Source organism: Amblyomma maculatum, chromosome 10, assembly GCF_055883805.1.
Source record: "Amblyomma maculatum isolate TAMU_Amacu chromosome 10, ASM5588380v1, whole genome shotgun sequence".
NCBI classification, from domain to species: domain Eukaryota; kingdom Metazoa; phylum Arthropoda; class Arachnida; order Ixodida; family Ixodidae; genus Amblyomma; species Amblyomma maculatum.
The window spans coordinates 99,019,598-99,043,998 of NC_139353.1; the positions used below are offsets into that span (position 1 = coordinate 99,019,598).

Genomic DNA, 24,401 nt, shown 5'->3' on the forward strand with positions numbered 1-24,401 from the left:
AATGGACAGTTCCCTAGGGAAGAACTTCATAGTTCAGTTCGATGAGTTGGCGCACTACAGGCCGAAGTATTGCCGAAACAGCTTTTTAGACCGCCTTCTTACACGGATTGGGCTCCACACCCAAACGCGTTCTCTGGGCTCGTAACTCCCATTTCTGTGGCGTAGGTTATACCGGTGAGCGTCTTTTTCTTGCTGCCGCCGGATACGTTGTCGAGCAAGTTGGCGGGTGGTCTCGGCAGTTAAAACGAATTCATCAGCACCCATGACTACGGTATTAACACTATCAGAAAGCGGCATTGCTTCCAGCATAGTCATGGCTTCGCAGCCGTGACTAAACGAAACGTATGAAATGGGTGGTTTCTTGCGGCGCAGTATTATACGCGAAGTTGACATAGCAAAGTATTGCGTCCCAGTTTCGATGGTCCTCGTCGACCTACATTGAAATTATACCGGCTATCGTCTTACTAAGGCGTTCGGTGAGTCCATTTGTTTGCGGGTAATAAGCGGTTGTTCTTCGGTGGCTTGTGCCACTGAGTAGCATAACCTCCTGCGTAAGCGCCGAGGTGAAAGCCGTTCCTTGTAAATTATAATGACGGCAGGTGCACCGTTACGAGAAGTACAATGCTCTGCTTTAAAAACGTCGAAATTTCAGCTGCGGTTCCTCGGGGAGGATCTTTTATTTCACAGTATCGGCTGAGATAGTCGGTGCTGACCACAATGTACCAATTACCGAGCGAGGACTCAGGAAATGGGCCGAGTAAATCCATCCCGACTTGGAACGCGTTTGACGTTGGCACTCCCGGCAAGTTTTGACGTAGCGCTTGACCACCGCATTGAGCTTAGGCTAATAATACTTCTGGCGTATTGAAAAACCCAGGTGACCAGAAGAAGGGTCTCCGTGGGACGCCAGCAGGACTTCGTCGGGAATAGCCTTAGTTACGACGAGGAGGTAAATAGCATTCGTCGATTCTTTGTTCTTCTTGTACAGGATCCCGTCTCGTAAACAGAACGATGACGATCGGCGCGAGAAGATTCGGGAAGGCGTCGTATTATTCCCTTCTAGATGCTCAATGAGATGCCGTAGTTCAAGGTCGTCTCTACGTTGTTGAACCAAAGTGTTCGTGAAGATAGCGCCAAGAAAAAGAGAATCGTTGTCGAACTCAGTGCTGTTATGCTTAAGAGGCGCGCGGGAGAAACAGTCTGCATCATTGTGCTGCTTGCCTGATTTATGAACGATGGTAACATGAAATGCTAACATGGCGTGCTAGCCACTTAAAGGATCTGTTGAGTGGTGATCGCTCACTAATCGGAAAGACCGGCCATACAAGTAGGGGCGAGATTTTTTCACTGCTCACACAATAGCAAGACACTCCTATTTGGTAGTGGAGTAGTTCACCTCGGACCGTGATAAGGTGCGGCTTGCGTATGCGATTACGCGTTCTACACCATCCTCCCATTGTACAAGGACCGCTCCAAGGCTGGCGTTACTTGCGTCTGTGTGCAGGTCTGTGTCGGCTTGTTCGTCGAAGTGACCAAGTATATATAGGCACCCTTTGTAGATGAGTTCGTAGTTTCTAATGGACCGTTGTTGCCCTTGACCCCAGCAGAACGCTTCATTCTCTTTTAGTGAGGCGAGTTAGAGGCTCAGCTAACCGCGAGAAGTTCTTTACAAAACGCCGATATTAGGCACAAAGACCCAGAAAACGATGCGTGCTTCGCTTGCCGGTTGAATGGAGAAAGCAGCTACGGCGTCTGTCTTGTCGGGGTCTGGGCTAACGCCCTTGGCACACACAATCTGGCCTAGAAACTTCAACTTTTGCAAATAAAATGTCACTTTTCTGGCTTAAGGGACAGGCCAGCTTGATGAATGCCTTCGAAAACGGCGCGCAGGCGCCTCAGGTGTTCCTCGAAAGTGTCGGAAAATGTAACAACGTCATCTAGGTACATCAGGAAGGACTGCCATTTTAGGCAGAAAGCACAGTGTCCATCATCCGCTGGAAGGTTGCAGGAGCCAAGCATAGATCGAAAGGGAGCACCCTGAATTCGTACAAACAGTCCGTGGTAATAAAGGCGGTTTTCTCCCGGTCGCGTTCATCCACCTCTATCTGCCAATAACCACTGCTTAAAACGAGCGATGAGAAATATTTGGCGTGGCGCAGACGGTATAGGGAGTCATTACTGCGCGGTAGAGGATAAACGTCTTTTTTAATAACCTTGTTTACTCGGCGGTAATCAACGCAGAACAGTAGGGTCCCATCTTTCATCGCCACTAGGACAACAGGCAACGCTCATGGGCTTCTTGACGGCTGGATCATGTCGTCCTTGAGCATTTCTTGAGCTTGCCGACGAATTGCATCCCGCTCCTTTGGAGAGACCCGATAAGGCGACTGACGTAATGGTCTGTGGTTGTCATCGACTATAATTCGATACTTTGTGAGTGGTCGTTGCAAAACAGTCCCGGAAAAAAATAGATAATGATCTATAGGCAGCGTTTCTTATTAGGCAGGAGGTCCAGGTTGACGTCAGTTTTAACTGCAGTAGTCGACGTTTCTACTGCGTCTGTGATTTCGGACCACGCGTAATGCCCTGCGCATCCCAGAGGTTTTCAAAATACGCAATCGTTGTTTTTCCCGCCAAACATTGCGGTTCACAACCGAAGTTCGCGACCAAAAGCTCGGTTCTCCTGTCCTTCAGTTCAATAAGTCCTTGAGCTACACAGACATGTCGACCCAGAAGCAGCGACACGTTGGCTTCGGCGATGCCACGATTTCCATGGCTGCTATCGTCCTCTACAGTCGCAAACGTGCTGTATCTTTATGGTATCACAACGTGATCGTAACAGACTCGCAGCTTTGGTATGTGTTGCTGGAGTTCGGCGTCAAGAGTGTGGTGGGCGGCAAACGACCCGATTAGATCCTTAAAATAGATCACAGCGCCATACTCCCGGAGGAAATCCAAACCGAGTATCGGGTCCTTGCAGCGCTCGGACAGCACAGCAAAGCAGCCGGGGAAAGTTACACCTCAGATCTGTATTTTCGAGGTACAGACACCAATCAGTGTCACCACATGGCCGCCAGCTGTCCGGATCTGCCGCCTAGTCCAAGGCGTCAAAACCTTTCTGACGTCCGTGGCTAGCTGGCAGCTCATTACCAAACAATTAGCGCCAGTATCCACGAGTGCATTCTCGTTACGGTTGTCGGCGGTTACTGTCATTTCGGCGGAAACCAAATTTTTTCAAGCTCGTCGGTAGGCTCGTCGAGTCGAGTCGCCGTTGGTCGGCACGTTGCGGTACAGCTGCGGCGGCCCTACCCGCAGAGGACGCCGTCTTTAGTTTTCCCGCCGTGGGGAAGTGCATCTGAACTAGCCAGAGGTTGACAGGCGGTTGGGAGAAGAGAACCTTCTTAGAGACGATGATCGGGACGGGCGTCGTTGTGCAGTCGGGGGCTGCACGTTAGCGGCCAAGTAGTGCCCGATCTCCTGTGGTCGTTCACCGTAGCGCGGTCGAGGCGTTCCGGGAAAAAAACCCCGAGACCCATCTGGCGCTAGGGGCAGTCGCGCCGAACGTGGCCGGGTTGCCCGCAGTGGTAGCACAATGGCCGGTTGTTTCGCGTTCGCCACACGGGTGCCTTACGGATGGCGGGCCTGAATTCCTGTTGTTGGACGAACACAGCTGGGACTTGGTACTGCACAGGAGGTAAGGAAACAACAGGAGTGGCTTGTGGCACGGGCGCAGGCTTTCGTAATACCTCGCTGTAGGTCATCATGCAGGGCATCGGTTGCGGAGCTACTGGACGTGGCTGCACCACGCGCCGGATTTGATCCCTGACCACGCGCGCTACTGCAGCGACGCTTGACTTGAAAGCTTTGAAGCCTAGTTTCAGGAGCTCTTCACGCACTATGTTCCGCACGAACCCGCGAAGTTCCTCAGCGGGCAGTGATGGGTGGTTACTACAGAATTCTGCCATATTGTGCGCTCCGCTCTTGCAAGGATCGCTCCATAGCCGTTGCCTCTTTCGTAAATTCCGCCAAAGTTGTCGGACGGTTGAGGACAAGTCCGGCAAACAACTGCCCCTTTACACCCCGCACTCGGTAGCGCCCCTTCTTGGCCTCGGGCATAGCTAGATCAGCCCGATTGAAGAGTCGCGTCATGCCTTCATTAAGCATTGCAACACTTTCATTTGGCTGCGGTGATCTTGAGTGCAGGGCGAGCTCGGCTCTCTCTTTACTCTCGTCGGTACGAAATGTCGCCAACAACTCTCGGTGAAAAGCTTCCCAGGTGGAGAAAGAAGCTTCGTGATTCTCGTACCACGCTTTGGCCGAATCCAGCAATGTGAAGTAGACATTTTGTAGCTTACGCTCACCGTCCCACTGGTTGCAGCCCGCCACACGATCGAAACTGGTCAACCAGTCTTCAAGGTCCTCGAACCTATAACCATGGAACGAAGGAGTTGACCCAGGTGTGTGCAAGAGAAACGGCGGTACCGCTCCAGCCTGCTGATGAGGATGGCTACCCGAGATAGACTTCATCGCTCTTGAGGGTGTTCTTACGCCGCTGAACTCAGAATGTAGGCCTCGCAGACGACTACTCGCCTTGTGGACAGGTGTGTCCATGCACTCAGAACTGGCTTCATAAATGGCCTTCGAAGTCAGCGTTCATGGGAAGATACCTCGCGGCTCCACCAAATGTCACCGTCAAACAGCCAGGAGGTTAGAAGATGGGTTTATTCACAGTGACGCGGCACTGGGACGTGGCAAGGCTGGAAGGAGCTCGGGCGAGGAGGACGAAGAATGCCGAGGTCACTAGCGCGGCTCAGTTCATTCATTCATTCATAAATCTTTATTCGTGAGGATGACCTGAGGCCTAGAGGGAAAGGTTGTGGGTTAGGTGAGGTTGAGGGCGCCAGACTCCGACATGAAGTCTAGCAGGCACTAAGCTTGCGCTTGGCGTTGATATTGGGGGCTGTCCAGTCTTCGTAACTCTGAATGTGGTGAGCAGATGTGTAGCGTGCGCGGAGGCCAGCCGTGCCAGGACAGGTCCAGACCAAGTGCTGCAGGTCAACGGAGTCAGCAGGGCAGTTGGGGCAGCTGATCTTGGTTCGGCGCCATTGACTCAGGATGTCCGGTGTATACACTGCACCGGCTCGCACCTTGTGAGTTAGAACTTGGGCTGGACGAGAGAGGCCGGAAGGGATCGGAGGAGTAATACCGGGGACAAGGTCCCGCAACAAACCCCTCCGCTCATGTTTAAGCCGCGTGATGACAGAGTCCGGTATGATGAAGGAGACGGGAGAGCAGTAAGGGTGGTCCGAGTTGGACGGGCCCACATCAAGGCTATGCCGGCGGTCTTCCTCTAGCTGCGTGCCAGCGGCCTCGTGGGCCATTCTGTTCCCAGTTCCTTGTGCGTGATGCCAGGTGTCCAATGAATTCGCACCGAGACTTGTGAGGTCTCTCGCAGGTATCGGCAGCGCTCTTTGATGCTGTGTTGTACTGAGGTCTTGCAAGAACGGGCTTGCAGGGTTTTTATAGCCTCTTGACTGTCGGTGTAGATGTAGATGAAACTATCTGTTCCCGTGGTGCAGTGTTGAAGGGCCTCGTCGATGGCTGTTAATTCAAGTTCAGTTGCGGACCAGTACCTGCGACCACTGTGGCTAGTAGCGTGCAGCTGTGAACCCTCTTGGTAGTAAGCGGTGGTTGCAAACGTGATGCCGGTGTCATCGTCATGATATAGGGCGGCGTCGGTATAAATGCGGAGACCGAGGTGCTGGCCTTGCGTATCAGTTATGTGGCGTTGACGGTGATCTCTTCCTGGCCCTTTGGTGTTGGTTGGAAGGGGTTTTGGATCTGTTACCAATGTTTCTGTCCATTGTGCTGTAAGGTGATTCAATATGGGCAAGCGTGGCTCAAGGCCAGCAAAAGCATCGGTATGCCATTCTGACCGCATGACGGCGCCACAAGAATGATTAGGAATGCGGCAATATAAAGCCTAGCGTTTTTGTATTGCTCTTACATTTGCTTACAGCCTCACGAATATCTTTGGCGTCATATATTTACCTATTGGTATTTCGTGAGCGATGAAATAGGCATATTGCATGCCAATCAGAGATTTATGCCAAATGATACTGACAAATATATTTGTGACAGTAACGCGCTTCAACGCTCTTTAGATATCCAAAAGTATCGTGAACGACTATACCCAGAACAAGGGGTATAGAGTTTTTTACCTTTGATATTTGCTCAAGTTTACTAAGGTTGCTATTTTTTACATGTGAAGTGCGAAGGGATATGTACCGCGACATCTTAACAGCAGTAATGCTACCACACTTCTGACGTTATGTTTGCATTATTCTATATATAATACTTTAGTATACGTACATGGGGGACAATTTAAATGACGACATGTCTTTTTTTTATTTCCCGAGCCCTCCACTACAGCGTTCTCATAGCATGAGTCTGTCTCTTTGGGACGGTAAACACGACAATCCAAAACTGAAATATTGCTTTTCATTGTTACTGTTAAACTTAGTAAACGTTTTCCCATTTTGTATTATTTTTCTGCTATATACATTATTTATTTCAAAATCCCTCCTGCTAAACATCTGCTTAGCATTTTTAGGGCTTGGGCAATTAGCCGCTTATTTGTCTTCCTGCGGCCTTTCTTTTCAAATCATTAAAATAGGTTCCCTGAGATATTGGTAGACATGTTTCTCCTACACTATCTCTGCCGCCGTAAGCTTCCTAAGGCGACATGATTAGTCTGCATCGTTTAGCTTCTCTTCGCGTTCATAGAAATTCAAACTGCTAACTATACAGCACTGCAATTATTACTCACCCTTGTATTTTTGACCGCCCAAATTCATCACATTAGGTCGGTCCAGCAACTGATTTCCTTTGCAGAATTTATTCATGCTTTCCAAATTGTTCAGCAACACCACATCCATAAAGTTCACTTTTATTCTGCAAAGAAACTGAATTTTAGTGCAATAATGTTTTACATGAAGTTATATTTCATTACTTTTTGTTGATTTAAACTTAGTTGCCTTTCGGAAATATGTTACTAATAATATCGAACGAATAAGTAACCGTTCAGCACAACTTTGCGGATGAATCGATTATTTACACTTGAGTAAAACGCGAAAAACAGTTCTAATGATTGTGCACATATACATCACTCGGCAAATGATAACAGAAATTTTAATTTTTCTGATTGATTTCAGGGCAACTTTTGAAACAATGCTAACACTGCCATTGTCGCATAGACACCAAGTCTCGTGCTGAAGAGTATGTCATTTTCCGCGATTGGAAAAAGCATTGTAATTAAGTGACATAAAACAAAATGGACAACATAAAGCGGGAGGCTGCGTCTCCTAGTCTGCGTACGACATGTAATGTGTACGCTGGTTGAAATGCGGGCTTTTAGATTAAGGTTGCCTCCAACCTGTTCACTCTAATTGGATTTCGCAAGTATCCCATCATCTTTCACTCTTTCTATTGCAAATCTTGTTTGAAAAGTCGTCAACAAAAATATTTCCGTGCTACGTTTATTACGATACTTCATGAACTCAACGATCTGAAGTCGGGGACAACACAAAGTCGAGTTTAGCAAAGGAGGCAAACTAAACTCTAATTGCATTATCTAGTGGCTGACTACACAGAGCAGAGAAATCTCGGTATCTGCGATGGAACAATACATTGCACACTGTTGATTCACGAGTCTGAAATAAATATAATACTAGAATTGAAACGTGCTCCTCAGCCTCCGAAGAAAAAAAAAGCTTGTTCGAGATCGCCAACTGACATACGACACATCGTGATGCAGCTGAATCAAAGCTGGCAGATGTCCATCAAAACGAACTAATCTGAGTGGCCTGATTGCTTTGTGTGAAGGCAGCATGTCCCGATAAAGTGCTGCAAAGGCTGCAAGCTTATAAGCGGCTGCCTGCTCTATTTTGACATGGCATGAACTTTCATCTCTTCCTCCGCCGTAAAAGAAAAAAAAAAGAAGCGGTCATTACACGATGCAGTTTTTCTCGCACGATGGCGCGAGGGAGGAAAATGCGCGATTATGGTAACCTCTAAAAACGGAGACTATAGTCAGCAGAGCATAGCACTAGCTAGCACAGCAATTGCACCGAGTTCGGAAGTTGAAGGCGTCAACTTTTCCAACTCGCGCAAATAAAAATCAACGCATTGACTTCAGCTTTAACCTCAAGAGGCTTTTTCAATATATCATATGGCATTCCTTCCTTGGCTTCAAAGGCTACATTGGCAGTAATCACTTATATGTGTTTTAGGAATCTAGTGAGGAACTTCAGATAATTAGTTACTTAAAGATCTTAGTCTTATAGCAACTAGTGTCCGTCTTGGCTGACAGTTCGTTCCTTCAAAAACTTTTACGACTCAATTTTCTCTCCTTGATAATTAAAAGTGCTTCCATAGTGACTTGCTGAAACATTCAGCAGCCAACTACTTCAGATATGCACTATTCTCTGAGCTAGCTTCACAGCCTGGCTAAAAAGCATTGTGCAAAGAAATTTGCGGAAAAAATCCTTCAAAGCCTGATTGGTTTTTGAACATTACGCCATCGCGAACTAAACTATACCATTTCATATGGGGGCAAAAATGACATGCAGGTTCAAGCTACGGGATGTTTCTACCAGAATTATGGCCAAACATTAAGCAATGAGAGAAGTTCCGCATCTGTGGGAGGAAAAAAATTGATACATGTAGCAGCAAAAATAAATCCCTTGGAGCTACAAGCGCTCCTAAAGGACTTTGCTAATTCATTGTCAATAGGTTAGCATTTATGTGATTGAAAACCGTGAAACATCCGTACATTTTTTTCAGCATCACCTCTGAATACCGGCCTCAACTTTTGGCGCATGTTTGGCGCGAAAGTCGAAAGAGATACTGAATATGCCTACTATAGGGAGTCCGCATTTTTTTGCAGAAAACATTACGAAGGGCTTTAGTGTCTAAAGTAGTGAAAGGCAAAAGCCTAAGCGCCGCATTCTTCTACGCAACAGGCACTAACTAGGTAAAAAGTATTATTATTCATTAGTTATTTAGGTAAATTGCTAATTACCGGGTTAGTAAATAAGTACGAAAATAAATAGTTATTAGGTAGTTAATTATTTATTGTTATGTAGCAGCAAAATAAATGATTAGTTATCAATTGCTAATAATGATTCATCATTAGTACTTGATCACTGATTGACATAAGGCCATATAAGGCACGAATTCGCGCATATTGTGAAGGTTCTCTGTGATTGGTCGAGACCTCTATGACATCATCCCGCCTCGGCCAAACACATCTTGTCCACGACAGGATGAGCCATTAAAGCCTTTCACCTTAAACTATTTCAGGCCTGTTCCCTTGGTCAGACGGGAACACGGCGCATTGTCGGACTGCAAATACAATACCGTTCTATGGACATATGAAACCTCGACTAAGGAAGACACTATACAAACAAACCTCGACTAAGGAAGACACTATACAAACAACGTTTTACTTCCACATGACTATGATTAGTTTTAGCATGGGTTGACTCTTGTTTACTCTGAATTCTGTCATTTTAGGTGCCTTTCCAAACACAATTTGGCACAGTGGACCACTGGACGGGAATCCTCTGCTCTCCGTGCGTATAAAAGCAAGACATGCATTCCACACTTACCCCCCTTAGATGCGGCTGCGCAATTCAAATGCCTGCTAGTCCACTGACATGATACGTTGTTGCACCCTGAGCGCGGTTCTTTATTCATTTTTGTCCTTGCTGACTTACTGTGTCAAAGATATACAGCAATGAAAAAAGGATAAGACGGTGAAATTGAATTAAAAGACTCTTCTGGAGTTTCAACAGCACCGCAAGAGCGCCACCCTTGAGCCCTTTCCACTGCCTCCTAAGTAGGGGGCCCTCTATAACTATAAGCTCCCCATCTATCCCATCCCGCCTTAATGCTCCAGAAGTATTCTATTGTGCGTGTAGTTATAGGCCTGGAGTAAAGGTATTCAGTAGAGTAAAGGCTTCAAAGCAGGTCCAATAAGTATAGCAGAATTGTCACATCAGATGGTTGGTCATACCGTGTCTTTTTGCGTTCTTCAGATATTCAAAATTAAGAAATAATGCGCTATTCCTTTTAAAAAGCAATATGGGAAATGTAATACTTTACCTGTAGACGGGGCCATACTGTTTTGCCCACTCGAGCGCCTTGTTGCAGTAGAAGTCGGGCTTGTTAAATTCGACGTGACCCAGAAGAGATCGGACTGGTGGCATGGGTGGAAGCCGCGTACCGGGCGGCAGTCTTTCGTTTCCTAGCCAGCGTCGAACCGCTGCCCATATCAAGGCGCAGAGGACGAATGTCAACAAAATTATCGACCACTCCATTGCCTGGAATAAGAAGTGTCTCTTTTCAAAACAAAATGCCTTTGTTACGAACTTTTGAATTCAGGCGTTGTCATAGAGGTAGGCATAGAATGTTAACAAGGCACTCATAAATATGAAAGTAATTAATCTAGTTCATGTTTTATCTCATTTACGTCCACGGAAACAGCACAGGGTAATGTTCTCAACAATCGTGTGCTAATGAAGGCTGCGAATGTTGAAGGTGGCAGGTGTCACCATTTAGCTGCATTACCAGTACTTCAGCTTCAAACGAGGATGTCGTAAATTATTATTAAACATTCATATTGTATCTACCGCGTTCGCTAACTTGATATTTTATGGAATTCACAAGAGCTGCCATAGCTGGCACCTACTGCGGTAGATTTTACACCAAACGCATAGAATAAGCTCCGTGTGTTTATGTCATCACCTGCCATAACCTGTGCGAAAAAAAGGACTTGTCGCTGCAAGCGTGCGCACGGATTGCATGAGTAATATGACAAAATTCAAGCGGGGCCACTTTGAAAGCGGTGGGAAACACTAGGCTCCCAAGGATAAGGTATCTGTGGAATGGAGGGGCAGCAAAGGTGACTGCAGACAGTGGATGTATGTTTATTGCCTCCATTGCACTATGGCGATTGGATACCCCACCCTGGCCACACTCTTCCACGTTGCTTAATACCCAACGCAACTAGGAAACGTTTGCGAATTCAACAGCAGTGTTTACTATTTGTAAAATTAGAAAAAAGTGTACCTCGTGCTATGCTAGTTACACCGCCGCACCAGACGTGATAGGTATGTGGATGGAGTGAGCGAGAATTCTGTAAACTGTACCCTTTTATATTCTGCCGGAGACGTGTGGTGGAGAAATACCATTCCACGTAATATTACTCCTCGCGGCACAGTGCATTACATTGATTAATATTGATTTTAGGCGAGGTTAGGTTTTTTACACTCCTAGACTACTCAAACGTGAACTAAAATGGGCAACATATTTTTTGCAGCTCCGCAGGCAGACTTAAAGCAGACACTCACATTTCTCAAACGCGGTGTCAATACTAAATTTGTACCTTTTCAACTCTGAAACTAAATGTTTGAGAACTGCATGCAGCACATTCTAAAGCTATATAAGAGGTGGAGGTGGCTGGCAGTAGCTGTATTAAACAGCTTTCAGTTTTACAGGTTATGGATAACCGATCCACCTTCAAAGGCATCTTTTGCATATGGAGTTTTAACAATAACACAAGGGTCTCAATTGCGTGAAACGCCAGCTTGCAGTGGCTTCAAAAACATGAATCCTTCTTGACCAGATGCCATGATGGAAGAGGACTTGAGGGTGACACCTTAGAAACAGAGATTTGCACATGGTACAAGTTTCTACAGCCTGTCAAAAAGTAGAAAGAGAGAACTTTTTTCTGCTCCTCCGCCGGAGAGGATAAGAGAGGGACGTGAAAGTGAGGGCGTAACAAAAGGTAGCGTCAAATCAATTTAAAAGATGTGTGAGGTAGCGCATGGTATGCGCAGTCATTTACGGTGTGAGATGGGTAATGCATGCCTGCGTGGCAAGGCAGAAACTCAGTACAATGATTATACGTTTGTGCATTCTATCTGGTACCGGTAATAGCCTGCCTTAAGAATACCTTTCGGCAAATTATATCTGCATAGCTTTTCAGAAAACACGTCAGGCCTGCTTTAAGCATCAGTCAAAAAGACGTTTTTGCGAAACCAACCGAAACAACCGAAATGTGTACTAAAGCCTAAAGGTCAGCTTCTTTCATAGGCGGAGAATAGGATGCACAAGGTTCTGATAAAACTATCTCCTTTAAGCACAGTACGTGGTCAGGTCAACGTATGATCGTTAGGTTTCTCGCGTGGAGAAGGAAGTCTCGCTCTTGGTTACAGGTAAAGAGCTGACAAGCATTGTGCAAGTGAATTTACGTAGTTTAAGAATCACACGTGTACAGTCAAGCAAACTTAACCTTGATTATTTATCGCGGTTAAGCCCGTGTCGCAACACGTTGCCATCCGGGTTCACACATGAGGTGGAAAAAGGAGGGCTACACCAATTATGACACCTTCTCATTTTTACATTGAGATGGCATATTCTTGGCACCTGGTCACGGGGCACTTTCATGCAGTGTGCCGCGTTTGTCGCGAATGAGGTAGCACTCCACGAGACCTGAAACGTTCTGCTTATAAACACGATTCTCGACCGTGGCATACCTTGCCATTTTAACTTCCAGTGGCAACTGCACCAGCTAATTATTACAGGTGACTCATGGCCGTTTGGCGTTGTAGTGAAGGCATGCGTTGCCTACTCGGGTGGCCTCAATGTGTTAAACCAGCAGTTGTAGTAGCATCCGTTCTGTAGGGCGACTTAATATCGGTAATGCAAACCAATGAAAGAATATACTAAAGCGAACAAAAAGTCTAATTACCAAAGGCGACAAGACTTAACTCTACTTTCTTAACCTTCCCTTCACCCTGAAACTATCAGCTCAGTGACCTGTCCGGCTATTTCTTAGTTCAAGCCACGCTACCGCACTGCATGCTCTCTCACTTGATGGTGCGTAATATATTACATATAAAATGAGAAACATTTGTAATCTTATTCTTAGCCTCACGTTGCTGGGTGTCTTCGAGATGGCTTCGATAGCTCTTCAACGTTCCCAATGATTTCGTTTATGCAGAGATGACACGGAATACAGGAGGTATTCCATGACCCGAAATATATCACAAAGTTTAGAAATAAGATATTCTCACCCCCCCCCCCCCGGTTGTGACATCTACGAAACTTCGCAGCGTAAAGAAACAGCCAAACAGTTATTTCAAGGAAGGGCTTGTTTACGCAGCCAGGATGCTTTATTTCTCACGAAATTCGCGCCGATCAGTCTGAGGTTAAATCTCTAGACAACAATCATATTTGTAACAAAATACTTTAATCTGATGTGAAGTCTTCAATGAGGTTGTATCGGCGAATACTGCAGCACTTCAAGAAGCCCCTAATGTTCCTTCTTGCAAAAGTTTTATGCGCTTCTGCGGCCCTCGACTATGGATTGATTGCTGGGCAGCACATGAAACGCAAGACGACTTGTTTTAGTCTCGTATGCAAGAAAGCCACGGTGTGTATTCTTTACAACTACCTGTTTCCATTGCTTCTCCATATCGTTTCATAATAAAAAATTATTTATTGTGACCACGCGCACCGTGTTCCGCAGAACGTCAAAACTACAGCACGCGACTAGTGTTTGTATTATTCCTGACAAGTACGTCGAGCAAAATTCACTTTTGTCAGAGGCGCTAACTTTTCAGTCGCTGACATTGATTGCTAGACGAGAACTCTTCCTTCGACGACACACTATAAATTCGCTCTCAGTGTATTTGCCTTATTTTTATGAGCTTTGTTTATGGTCAAGGGAATAATTGATAGCCCCTTTAGTCTTAGACCACTTGCTCTTACCCCCGCCAGAACAAATATGGTTTGTAAATGATTACCAAAACACTCTCGGCAATAATAGATGTCATTTTACTTGCATAAATAGGTTACTGAACCCGCCGGGGTGGCGCAGTGGTTAGGGCGCTCGACTACTGTTCCCAAGGACGCGGGATCTAATCTCGGCCTCAGCGGCCGCTTTTCGATGGATGCGAAAAACAAGGTGCCTGTGTGCTGTGCGATGTCAGTGCACGTTAAAGAACCCCAGGTGGTCGAAATTTCCGGAGTCCTCCACTACGGCGTCTCTCATAGTCTGAGTCGCCTTGGGACGTTAAACCCCAAAAACCAACCAACCATTTCTCAAACTAAAACTAAATTTTGTGTATTTTGACTACGTTTCTCCTCTTCAGCTTCCGACAATGAACAGAAAGAGTATTTATGTCGCATTGCACTACGGTTCTCCACATTCTGCGTCGCTGTGCCTCCTACCCACACTTTCAACGGGCACAGTCTACGTGCATTGGCTAACATTGTTCCGTACTGGTTGTCTTCACTCTACAATGCCCCGCTGTGGGACAAAGGAAAGCGTTCTGTAGGATTCATACCAACCTCAAGCGGTACTTTATCTCCTGGCAAGAAGGGTCTACGGAAAGATTGTTCCAGCTAACACCTGCCCCAACACAATATCTAATCCTGCGTAGCGGCTGCGGCTGCTGCTCGTTTCAGGCTTTGATGCTTCCGCTAGAGGGCCACAGTTTTCACGACGTCACCATCATTTATAACACCATTCCATGACAAGGTATTTGCTTCTATCCCGTCAATTAACAGCGTCCTTCTGCAGTTGACACCCATAAAGCCCAGCAAACTGCAATTTCATCTGCTGACCTCTCTTGTGCCCTCGCCGTGATTTTTTGGAGTTCTATTTCGACCCAGTTCACTAAGCCAGGGTGTCACATTTTCTTGTCTTTCTTTTCCATGTCCAATTATTTCAGCTGATTATATATAGCGAACATTTAGATAATTTATATTTCTGGTCATATAAATCTTAGCATTAGCCTTAACACTCCTGCTTCCAGATCACTCTGTAAGGCCGTAGCAATCTTTTTTTCATAGCTCCATGATGTGCTGAAACGGCAGGTGCTGTGAAAATAAAATTCATATATCATTTAGTTTTCAGGCATTGTCTATGGCGTGTTTTGTGAATCGGTACTAGCACATAATCCTCTCCACTGCTTTCCTTAAATCATAGAAATGTCATCCAGAACTTACGTCTGCAGTTTACATTAAAAATTTACAAATATTTCCACTTTCGAAATTCTCCTCTTGCCGGTGTTTCGTACATTCTAGTTTTGTTTCTTCACTTGTGAAATTTACTTCTTTTTTCTTAAAGGAATTCCCGTTTTTCTACTTCGAATCTAAGGTCCGGAGTTAAGGCTCCTGTTCGCCGCCCATTCCTGAGAAGGACATTGTTGTGAAAGGATAAGCCATTTTGGGTTCGAACAAGTGCTTTCACCACCTCTTTGCCGAAACCAATTATATAAGTATTTTTTGCTTGCTGAAATCATGAACTCGTTTGTTAGGCCATGATATGGGCCTTAGCCTTGGGTCCCACAGTGGCTGTGAGGGGTAAAGTGGGCAAGAGCTCCAGATAAATTTCTTCAGGTTTTCTACATACTTTCACGAATAATGGCACACAGATACCTTTTTCGCCTTTAATGAAACACATCGGCCGCGATCGAAATCACGCCTTCGCCCTCGACCTGTGAGGCTGAAAGTTCTTACCACAAATCTATTTAAATGAGCCTGACAGCGTTTCATCATTTTGCACAACGTAATAATGGTGAATCGGTCACTCGAAAGTACATATAAGAATTATTATTACCGCGCAATTGTCCCGCACATATATTGATAACTTTTGCATGGGTATCGCGTCAATTATCAGCGTCCAGCCTTTAAAATATTCTTACCGATTAGGTGGGTTTATTCACAGATGATGGGGATGAACTCGGGACAGAACAGGTAGTCAGGTCAACGTCCTTCGCCCTTCGCCAGCCTCCTCCTCTGCCTACAGTCATTTTAACTTCGTTCACAAACGTCACTGCTCAGAGCGTGCCAATTTCCCCTTTTCCAGACGAAGCTCGTCTTCGAGCAAGTCAGGTTGTACGACAGGCACCGCGCTCAAGACGAGACACAGAAGCTACTTGGGTGGTAGGGGAGCAGCTACTGTGAGCTGCAACTTAGGCAATCACGTAGTTCCCTTCTATACACCTAGTAAACACGAAAAAGGGGCCTGTTTACCTAAACAAAAGCTTCTGGTTTCTGGTACACGTTTCTCTCGCGCAAAGGTGTTAAACCACGCGAAATCTCCAGACTCATATGTACCTCAACGTAACGCTTGTCATGGCGTTGTTTGAAGTGCGGCTGTGAGGAAAAAGTGCGCAAGTGGGCCAAGCGACGAGCTTCCTCAGCACGACATAAGGCCTGATAGACATTGACAAAGGGGTCGCCGTGAGGTGAGAATGGGAACTAAGTATATAAAAATGTGCGGCAAATCCAGACGTAGAGCAGATAGAACGAGGAAAACCTGGTGATTTCATGCTTTGCGGTGTTGTATGCATATATCACTAATGGCAGCACGATGTCCCAGTTGCGGCGGTACTATGCCATATACATGGGCAGCATGTTGTTGAGGGTGCGGTTTCTGAGCTCATGTGTGACCTCAGACTCATATGCGGCCTCAACGTAACGCTTGTCATGGCGTTGTTTGAAGTGCACCTGTGAGGACAAAGTGCGCAAGTGGGCCAAGCAACGAGCTTCCTCAGGTCGACATAAGACCTGATAGACAAAAGGGTCGTCGTGAGGTGAGAGGGGACACTAGGTGTCTAAAAATGTGTGGGGAATCCAGAAGGAGAGCAGATAGAACGAGGAATACCCGATGATTTCATGCTTTGCGGTATTATATGCATTTATCACTAATGGCAACACAATGTCCCAGTTACATGGGCAGCATGTTGTTGAGGGTGCAGTTTCTGAGCTCACCGCTGGTCTGTGAGTGGTAAGGTTTGGGGTGGTAGGTACAGCCGAAGTAATTCCTCAACGATGACAGCAGTGAAACTTCTCCCCGGTCGCTGATGATAGCACGTGGAGCACCATGACGAAAAACAATGGAGTGCAGCATGAACGACAATATATCACTTGCTTCAGCGGATAAAAGCGCTGCCGTCTCCACAGATCTTGTCAAATAATCTACACAGACGGTAGCCCATTGGCGTCCTTCTGCAGGCTTGGGAAATGGGCCAAGCAAATCAATGCCAACATTTTCAAAAGGCACCAATGGTGGCCTTACCGGTGGCAAAAGTCCTGCAGGGGAGATGGTGCGAGATTTGAGGTGCTGACATTGGCCACAGCTTGAGTAGTATTATTTAGTGGTCTTCTACATTCTAGGCCAGTAAAATAATTGCGAAGTCTGTGAAATGTGCGAGAGAACCCAGGGTGACCCGATGCGATGCTGTCGTTCATGGCGTGCAGCACATAATGGCGTAAATTTTCCGGCACAACCAAACGCGCAGTTACATTGTCAGCCGAGTAATTCTTCTTGTACAAAACTCTCCCTTTGCATCATGGACGCTGTGAAACATGGTCCTGTTTTGGCCGCAACAACAAAGATTGTAACGGAAGGACATTTTATCGGTCTCGAAGGACGGCCTCTGTCTTTGGAAATGGCGTTGAGAGCGAGGCCAAACATCCGTCGAAATCTGCCGCTCGTGTAGTTTTAGCAACGGATTGCGCGACACGCAGACAGCATCACTGTGGCGATGACCTCTTTGTACGTGTTAAAAATGTCATATTACTGCAGGTGTAACCCCCAATGTGCCAGGCGACAAGGTGGACCGCGTAAACCTATAAGCCAGCATAAGGAATAATGAACTGTCACTATCGTAATGGAACGGCCATATAGGTATTGAAGGAATTTTGGACGGCAAAGAAAAGCTAGGCATTCCAGTTCGGTTATGGAGTAATTAGTCTCTAACTTCGTTAACATGCGGCTGGCATATGCAGTTACATGCTGGGGTGCCGATGTTAGAGCAAATTTTCGCTAGTTGAATGCTAAATCACAATCGGGTGTCTAAACAAACAGGGTCTTTGTGCAGGATGTGCAAGGGGCGCAAAGCCAGGGATAAAGCGGTGGAAATACGACAACAGTCCATGAAACCTCCGAAAACTCTTCATCGTGCTTAGTGTTTCTAAGTCTTTTTGCAGCCAGCTTCTGAGAATCATGTTGAGTGCCGTCCTTATCTACGAGGAAACCAAGAACAAGAGTGTCATTCTCAAAGTAGAACTTTTTAGAATTTAGGATGCGTCCAACCGCACGGATACATTCAAGAACAATTACAAGGCGTTCAATCTGCTCTTCAAATGTCTTTCCAAAACTAATATTGTAATCCAATTAGCACATGCAAACATCCCATATGAAGCCACGAAGTACCGTATTCATGAAACCCTTGAAAGTCATAGGCGCACTGCACTTGGTGAACGGCATTATAGTAAATTTGAACCGGCCATCAGGAGTCACGAAAGCAGTCTTAACTCTGTTGTACGGGCCCATTGGTATATGCACAATCCGGAGCAGAGGTAAACGCACGAGAATTACGACGCCGAACGCAGTTGACAGCGTCATTAATGCGGGGCAATGGGTACTCCTTTTTCTTCACCGAATTCAGGCCACAAGAATCAACGCAAAATCGCCATGAATTGTTTTTCTTTCCCACAAGTATTCCGGGCGCGGCCTACGGACTCGAAGTCTCCCGAGTCACTCCTGTCTGCAGCATCTCTTAGACCGGATTGTGAATAATTCGGCGCTCGGCTGGAGAGATTCGATACAGTTTATACGTGATGGGATTGGCATTCGCCGTGTAAATTGCAAGTTACCTGTGAGACTCTAGTACAGAAGAAAGAGGTCCTCTGCTAGATAGTCGACTAAGGAGCTCAATATTGTTACGAAAGAGGAAGGAGCGGACAGTGGCACACGAAAGATCGCTCGCACCAGGCCCCCCGCCTTTCATTAAAATCATCTCATCATCATCATCGGTCAACTTTCTATTCTCTGGCTTGCATCCGAGTAACATTTTATTTCAAGGTGTGAGGTATAGCCTTTGTCAAAAGTGTAGAAGCCGGGGGGTCTACTTCTGAGCCGTGTAGTGAGGCTAATTTAGCTTTAGTGGAGGTCCTTTCCATAGGAGAGGGTAGGGCAAAAAGCTTCTTGCTCTCAAAAGATATGGAACATTGTACACATTACAAGCCGCACGACGTGGCTCAGAAGCAGACCCCCAGGGCTATACAGTTTTGACAAAGACGGTACATTCATCATCCCTCCTCACCCAGGCTCGGAGCATCAGCGCACGGTGTCTGCTGCGCCATCGGCAGCGGGTTCTTGTGAGGAATCAGCTGGCACTTCTGCTGCTCCATGGCCTCATGGGCATGTTTCATACGGTCGCCAATGCGGCGGCAAGTCGTTGTCTTCCCTGTTTTAGGTCTTCACTCATCTAGTTAGGCCAATCACCATGTCATGCATCTGTTCATTTTCGTCATTGTCCCTTGTACAAGACCGGAAAGGTCTCTCGGTGGCTTCTTTCATTATTATCATCTCATCGGCGTCAGTCATCTGCCTGTTTTCTCGATTTGCCCCACGTAACTCTATTACTATCAGCATTCTTTACCTGCGCTTCGGAAGAGGCGGGGGTGTGGTATGTGAAGTATTTAATCTGAATCTTTGTCATTGAACAACACGTAAGGCGTACTTTTTTGTGTTTTGTTTATAAAGATCTAATTTTTCAGGCAGGAAAGGCTGCATCAGTGTTTCTGTGTTAGGACGGAGCACAGCTTCCTCCCCCAGGCAGCACATTTCATCGGCCCAATAATGGGGATTGATTGGGGTTTACTGGCCCACAAGTGGCCCAATGGTGCCATTGAGCTACCAATAATGTGCAGCCACGCTATACCATAATCATTATTGGCCCAGTGAACTTCACCCATATCCGTTATTGGCATTCAACCGGCTAAGAGCGGTCAATAATGCTCATTCATATTGAACAGTTTGCCATTATTGTATACACAATGAGGAAGCCTGGTCATTATTGGCCAACCAGCTGCAATTGTTTGCCAATATCTTCCACACCATGGTATAACCTGGTAAATATTGTCCGGTCAATAACAACGGCTTCTCAATATTGAATATATCTAGGCATACAGTGGTCAATAATGTCCAACCAACTTTGGCGGCTTCCTAACATTGTAATATCTTGGATTATAGCGGTCAATATTGCCTAATGAGGTCTGATGGCTGGCCAGCATTGCACATATAATGGCATAAATAGGTTAATATTGTCCGGCCATTAGGGTTGTCTTGTCAGCAATAAATAAATCATGCATATATTGGTCAATAGTGACCCGCCTGTCATGGCGGCCTGCCAACAATGTATACATATGCATTATATTGTTCAATATTGTTCGATGGACTGTGATGGCTAGCGAGCATTGCACCCTAATGGCATAGGTTGGGCAATAATGTTCTGCCAATATGGATGGCTTGTCAACATTGCATATATCTTGACATAGATTGGTCAATATTGTCCCATCAGCTTTGATGGCATCCCAACATTGTATATATCATGGTTTCTAGTGGTCGATATTGTCTAATGAGCTTTGATGGCTGGCCACCTTTGCACATTTCAGGCTGTGGCGGCGCTAAAAAAACAGTAGAAGCAGCTCTGACCGACAGAGACATTTCTAATGCTTGCATCTCAATATGACAGTGTGTTGGGGCTAATTTCGTCGCAACTAAATTTTTCGCTGGCCCGGACGTCAGTTTACGTTCAACTGTAGAAGATATTCATACGCCATACGTAATTTGGGCCACCATATATATGTTTGTTGGGATTAATGTATAGATTGTCCTAAAATTGTTTGACTGAGCTGACCAGACAAAATGAACAGAAGTGCCCATCACGGAAAATGTAGAATATATTTTTCTGAATACATTTTTGTGATTCGCTAATTGTTGTGGATGACCTGCGATTATACTTGACAATTTTGGTAGAGAACTCTTTTATTTATGACTTTAGGCACGATTAACTGTAATGTAAAATTCTGCATATAATATCTTCGAGACAATTCCCGCAGACTAGAGGCCCGGATGTCGATCACGCGTGGACGTAGCTAACACAGATGGTGTTCCAACTTTAGCCAAGTGTTGAAAAAATTCTGACAGCACGTGGAATCTAGACTGCAGAAATTAGCGAAGGCGAGATTAATGATACTGCATACGGTGCATTACGTATCATTATCGTTATCAACTAAACGCAGCGTCATTACCGTTGATTCTGTCATCATTGCCATTATCACTAATTGCAGCGTCATTCTAGTCGCTATCCTCACGGTAGACAATGAGAATTACGTATGGTGCTAGTTTCGCGATCCAGGGTTTAGCGCAGTTGGTTAAAGCGTCAACTAGGCTAGGAATTCGATTCCCGGTGGAGACGATTTGTTTTTCTGATCTCGTCCAATCAGGATGATTGAAAGTGATTGACACATCAATGCACAGATCCGATGCACAGATCCGATGCACAGATATATCCATGCACAGATCTCGAACACATCTCGCGCACGGGATTTCGTTCCATGGGCCTATTTATATGCATACGAGTACAAGCATACGCGCACGCTCGAGCACACATCTGATCTGACAAGCAAATGTTTAATAGATGCGTGTCCGCGAAAAAAATCCTGCGCAGTCAAGAAACGCAAGGCACTCAAATGCAAAGAACGCAACAGAACGTGTGTGTCGCTTGAACAAACACCAGGGGTTACGTTTGGATAGTAAACGCAAAAACGATCGAATATATCCGGTGAATCCACATCTTGTAAACGTTTGTCCATGATTGGAAACACGCACGCGTAGCATCATTATTTCCGCCTTTTTTTACGTGATGGAAAGAAACCCAACATGTTCAAGCTAAGCAGAGGTGGGAGAGATCGATGGCGCTAGCCAATCAAACACGCACTGCATGATTCGCCATTACCCTAGCTGTTTCCGGCATTCAGCATAAGCACCGACTATACCACGGCTCAGTACTAGCTGTTCTTATAGACAGATATGTTGGGCTGCTTTCAGGGCCTTCGAGTTCTAATATCTACTAAACACAAATTTGTACTGTACTCTTTTGCGCTCTGCTGTGGGCTTCAGCAACAGACAAAGACTGAACGACTTTAGCCATTGGTGCAGCAGCGCATAAAATATTTCAGCTCAAAAAAAAAAATACAAGCAACATATATTCTACGTTATGTCTAGCTAATTCACTTGACAAGAAAAGAAATCTGAACTGTCCTGGAATGGTTCGTATTCTAATGCGACGTAAATCGCACACTGCCAAAAAGTAGTGTACATGTAAAAGATAATAAAAAAAATCAGCAGCACTGCATGGGGCAAGGCAAACGAAAAAAAAATAAAAATTTAAAACAATTACCTACAGTGTAATGAATGCGCGCACATGTGTCGCCAGCATATATGGTAACAAAATTGAAATTGCATAATAACGATGCTCTTTACGCAAGTTATTCTTGTTCGAAAGCTGTAATATATGGCTCATAATGATGCATTTGACCACAGCGTTTGACAGCGCTGTCCTAAGCATTGTTCAGAAACTATTCTTCAAACATTCATTGCCTTACTATCCAACCATATAATCACCGCACCGAAGGTGTTTCCCTTCAGAGAACTAAATAATTCTATCCCATCAGGTCGACCAGGCAGCTAATTGCAATTCATATATATTAAACGTAATGCGAGTGCGTTACTTTAGCAGTTTTGAGGCATTTTTAGAGAACACCACTCTCGAAGAATTTAACACATGATTGAGAATTAGGGTTCCTTTGTGAAATATTCTGCCGCTTTCACAAGCGCTGCTTCCGCGGGTTGAAAGATGATTATACCGCGCTTCTTTCTGAGGACAACCTTGCCCCAAGTTCGTAGATATAGCTTGAATGTTGACCCTTGCTTTCTTTCTATTTTTTCTTTAATGCAAATTTAGTTCTTCAGATCTTAGCTCGTCGAGTATTTTGTATTTCTTGATATGCCCACGCTTAGTTCTACGCGGATTTTTCCTTGCTCTAAATGTCCACCTGATTTGAAAAAAAAAGGAATAAAAATGAATAATGGGAATTTTTAACCTTGAAGTACTCGTAGTTATGGTCGTTTTCGCTTTTCTTTTCCTTAATAGGAATACAGCAAGTATACGGGCTGTTGCATCGCTCAGTTGCGCGTGATGACGTTTCAGGAGCACTCCGTCATGAACAGCGACCTGTGTGCCATCTTTAATAAAAAAAAAATGTCCATTTGTTCGAACCGAGGACGATTCCGTGAAAACTGAAGATTGTTTTACGTATGTGATTATTATTTGAAACTATGAGGTGAATCGTATTTTGCATTAACAAAAAAAATATAGCGAAATTATCATTCCACTGAAAATGTTACCGAGCCAACAGTCGAGGCGACCAAAGAGCTCCGAACGCACTCCTCGTTGTTTTAGCGAAGCCAAGGGCAAAACTCTGCGCATTCCTCCTCACACGCTTGGCGCAAAGAACATATGGTTTCCATTCTCTCGTCCTTTTGTCGCCTCTCCGCCCGAGGGCCTTGACTAAAGCAATTCTCCAAACAGCTTTCAACTTCCCGTCTTGTAGCCTTTTCTCCCCGTAAAGCAGTCATCGCGGAAGGGCAGCGACCTTCACTGCCCTCTCTTTCCTCCCGGCTAGGCCGGCGTTGCTCACAATGCCCCCCACTCTACTCCCCCTCACTATTCCCTTCCTTCCCGCCAACTTTCCTGGCCGGCAGCCTTCTGGGCTCAGGTGGTCCTGTGGGACCTCTTTCATTTCTCTCACCCCCTTTCGAGCTTTATGCCTACTCTTTCGACAGATCTCAAGCAAAAAAAAAAAAAAAGAGGGAGAGAAAACACAACCATCCTTCTGCCCCCTTCCAACCGTGCCTCAAAACTCAACACAAGCCGCTGATTCAGAGGCGTCTGGTCGGCCACACAATCCCCGCCCGCTCGAGCTGCTCGAGCTCCCGCAGCTTTGGACAGCCGAACCGAAAAACCAAGCCTTGTGAAAGTTCCGATTCGTTTTTAATGGCCATGCCTGAAAGAGGATATTTGTGAGTACCACCAGCATTTTAAGTTGTTTGTTCATAACTGAGCTCTCTGAGATTATTTCTTGCTTTGTCTCCTTGTAAGATCGCTACTTTTTCTTACCAGGTGTATAAAGCATCAGATCGCTGGGATGTACTTTGCGTGGCAGCATTCATTTTGGATTGTTGCAACTGAGGTCTGCAAATCTGCGCTAACCGTATGGTAAGATACTTTTTTTTTGCATTATTTGGTGCAGTATGTTGTCAGCCTTGATCATCATGTCAATAACCGATATGCTTGCGAGAACGGAAAGTCATTTATTTCGACCGCACCACGCCAGTCAGTTCTGAATTGTATTTTCAGCGCACTATTTTGTATGCATAACTCTGGTCATATTGACAAAATTTACGG

General features: G+C 45.6%; 1 protein-coding gene across 1 annotated transcript in view; it reads right to left on the reverse strand.

The window, feature by feature from the left end:
- The window catches only part of LOC146177101 (cytochrome P450 2U1-like), a 63,028-nt gene extending 43,750 nt beyond the window's left edge, over positions 1-19,278 (reverse strand). Inside the window, exons 1-3 of the mRNA XM_084581465.1 lie at positions 19,214-19,278; positions 4,307-4,426; positions 3,632-3,683 (exon numbers count right to left, since the gene is read on the reverse strand). Of these exons, the coding sequence (XP_084437591.1) occupies positions 3,632-3,683; positions 4,307-4,426; positions 19,214-19,278 (237 nt within the window). The remainder of the gene's footprint in view (positions 1-3,631; positions 3,684-4,306; positions 4,427-19,213) is intronic.
- Positions 19,279-24,401: the final 5,123 nt, after the last annotated feature.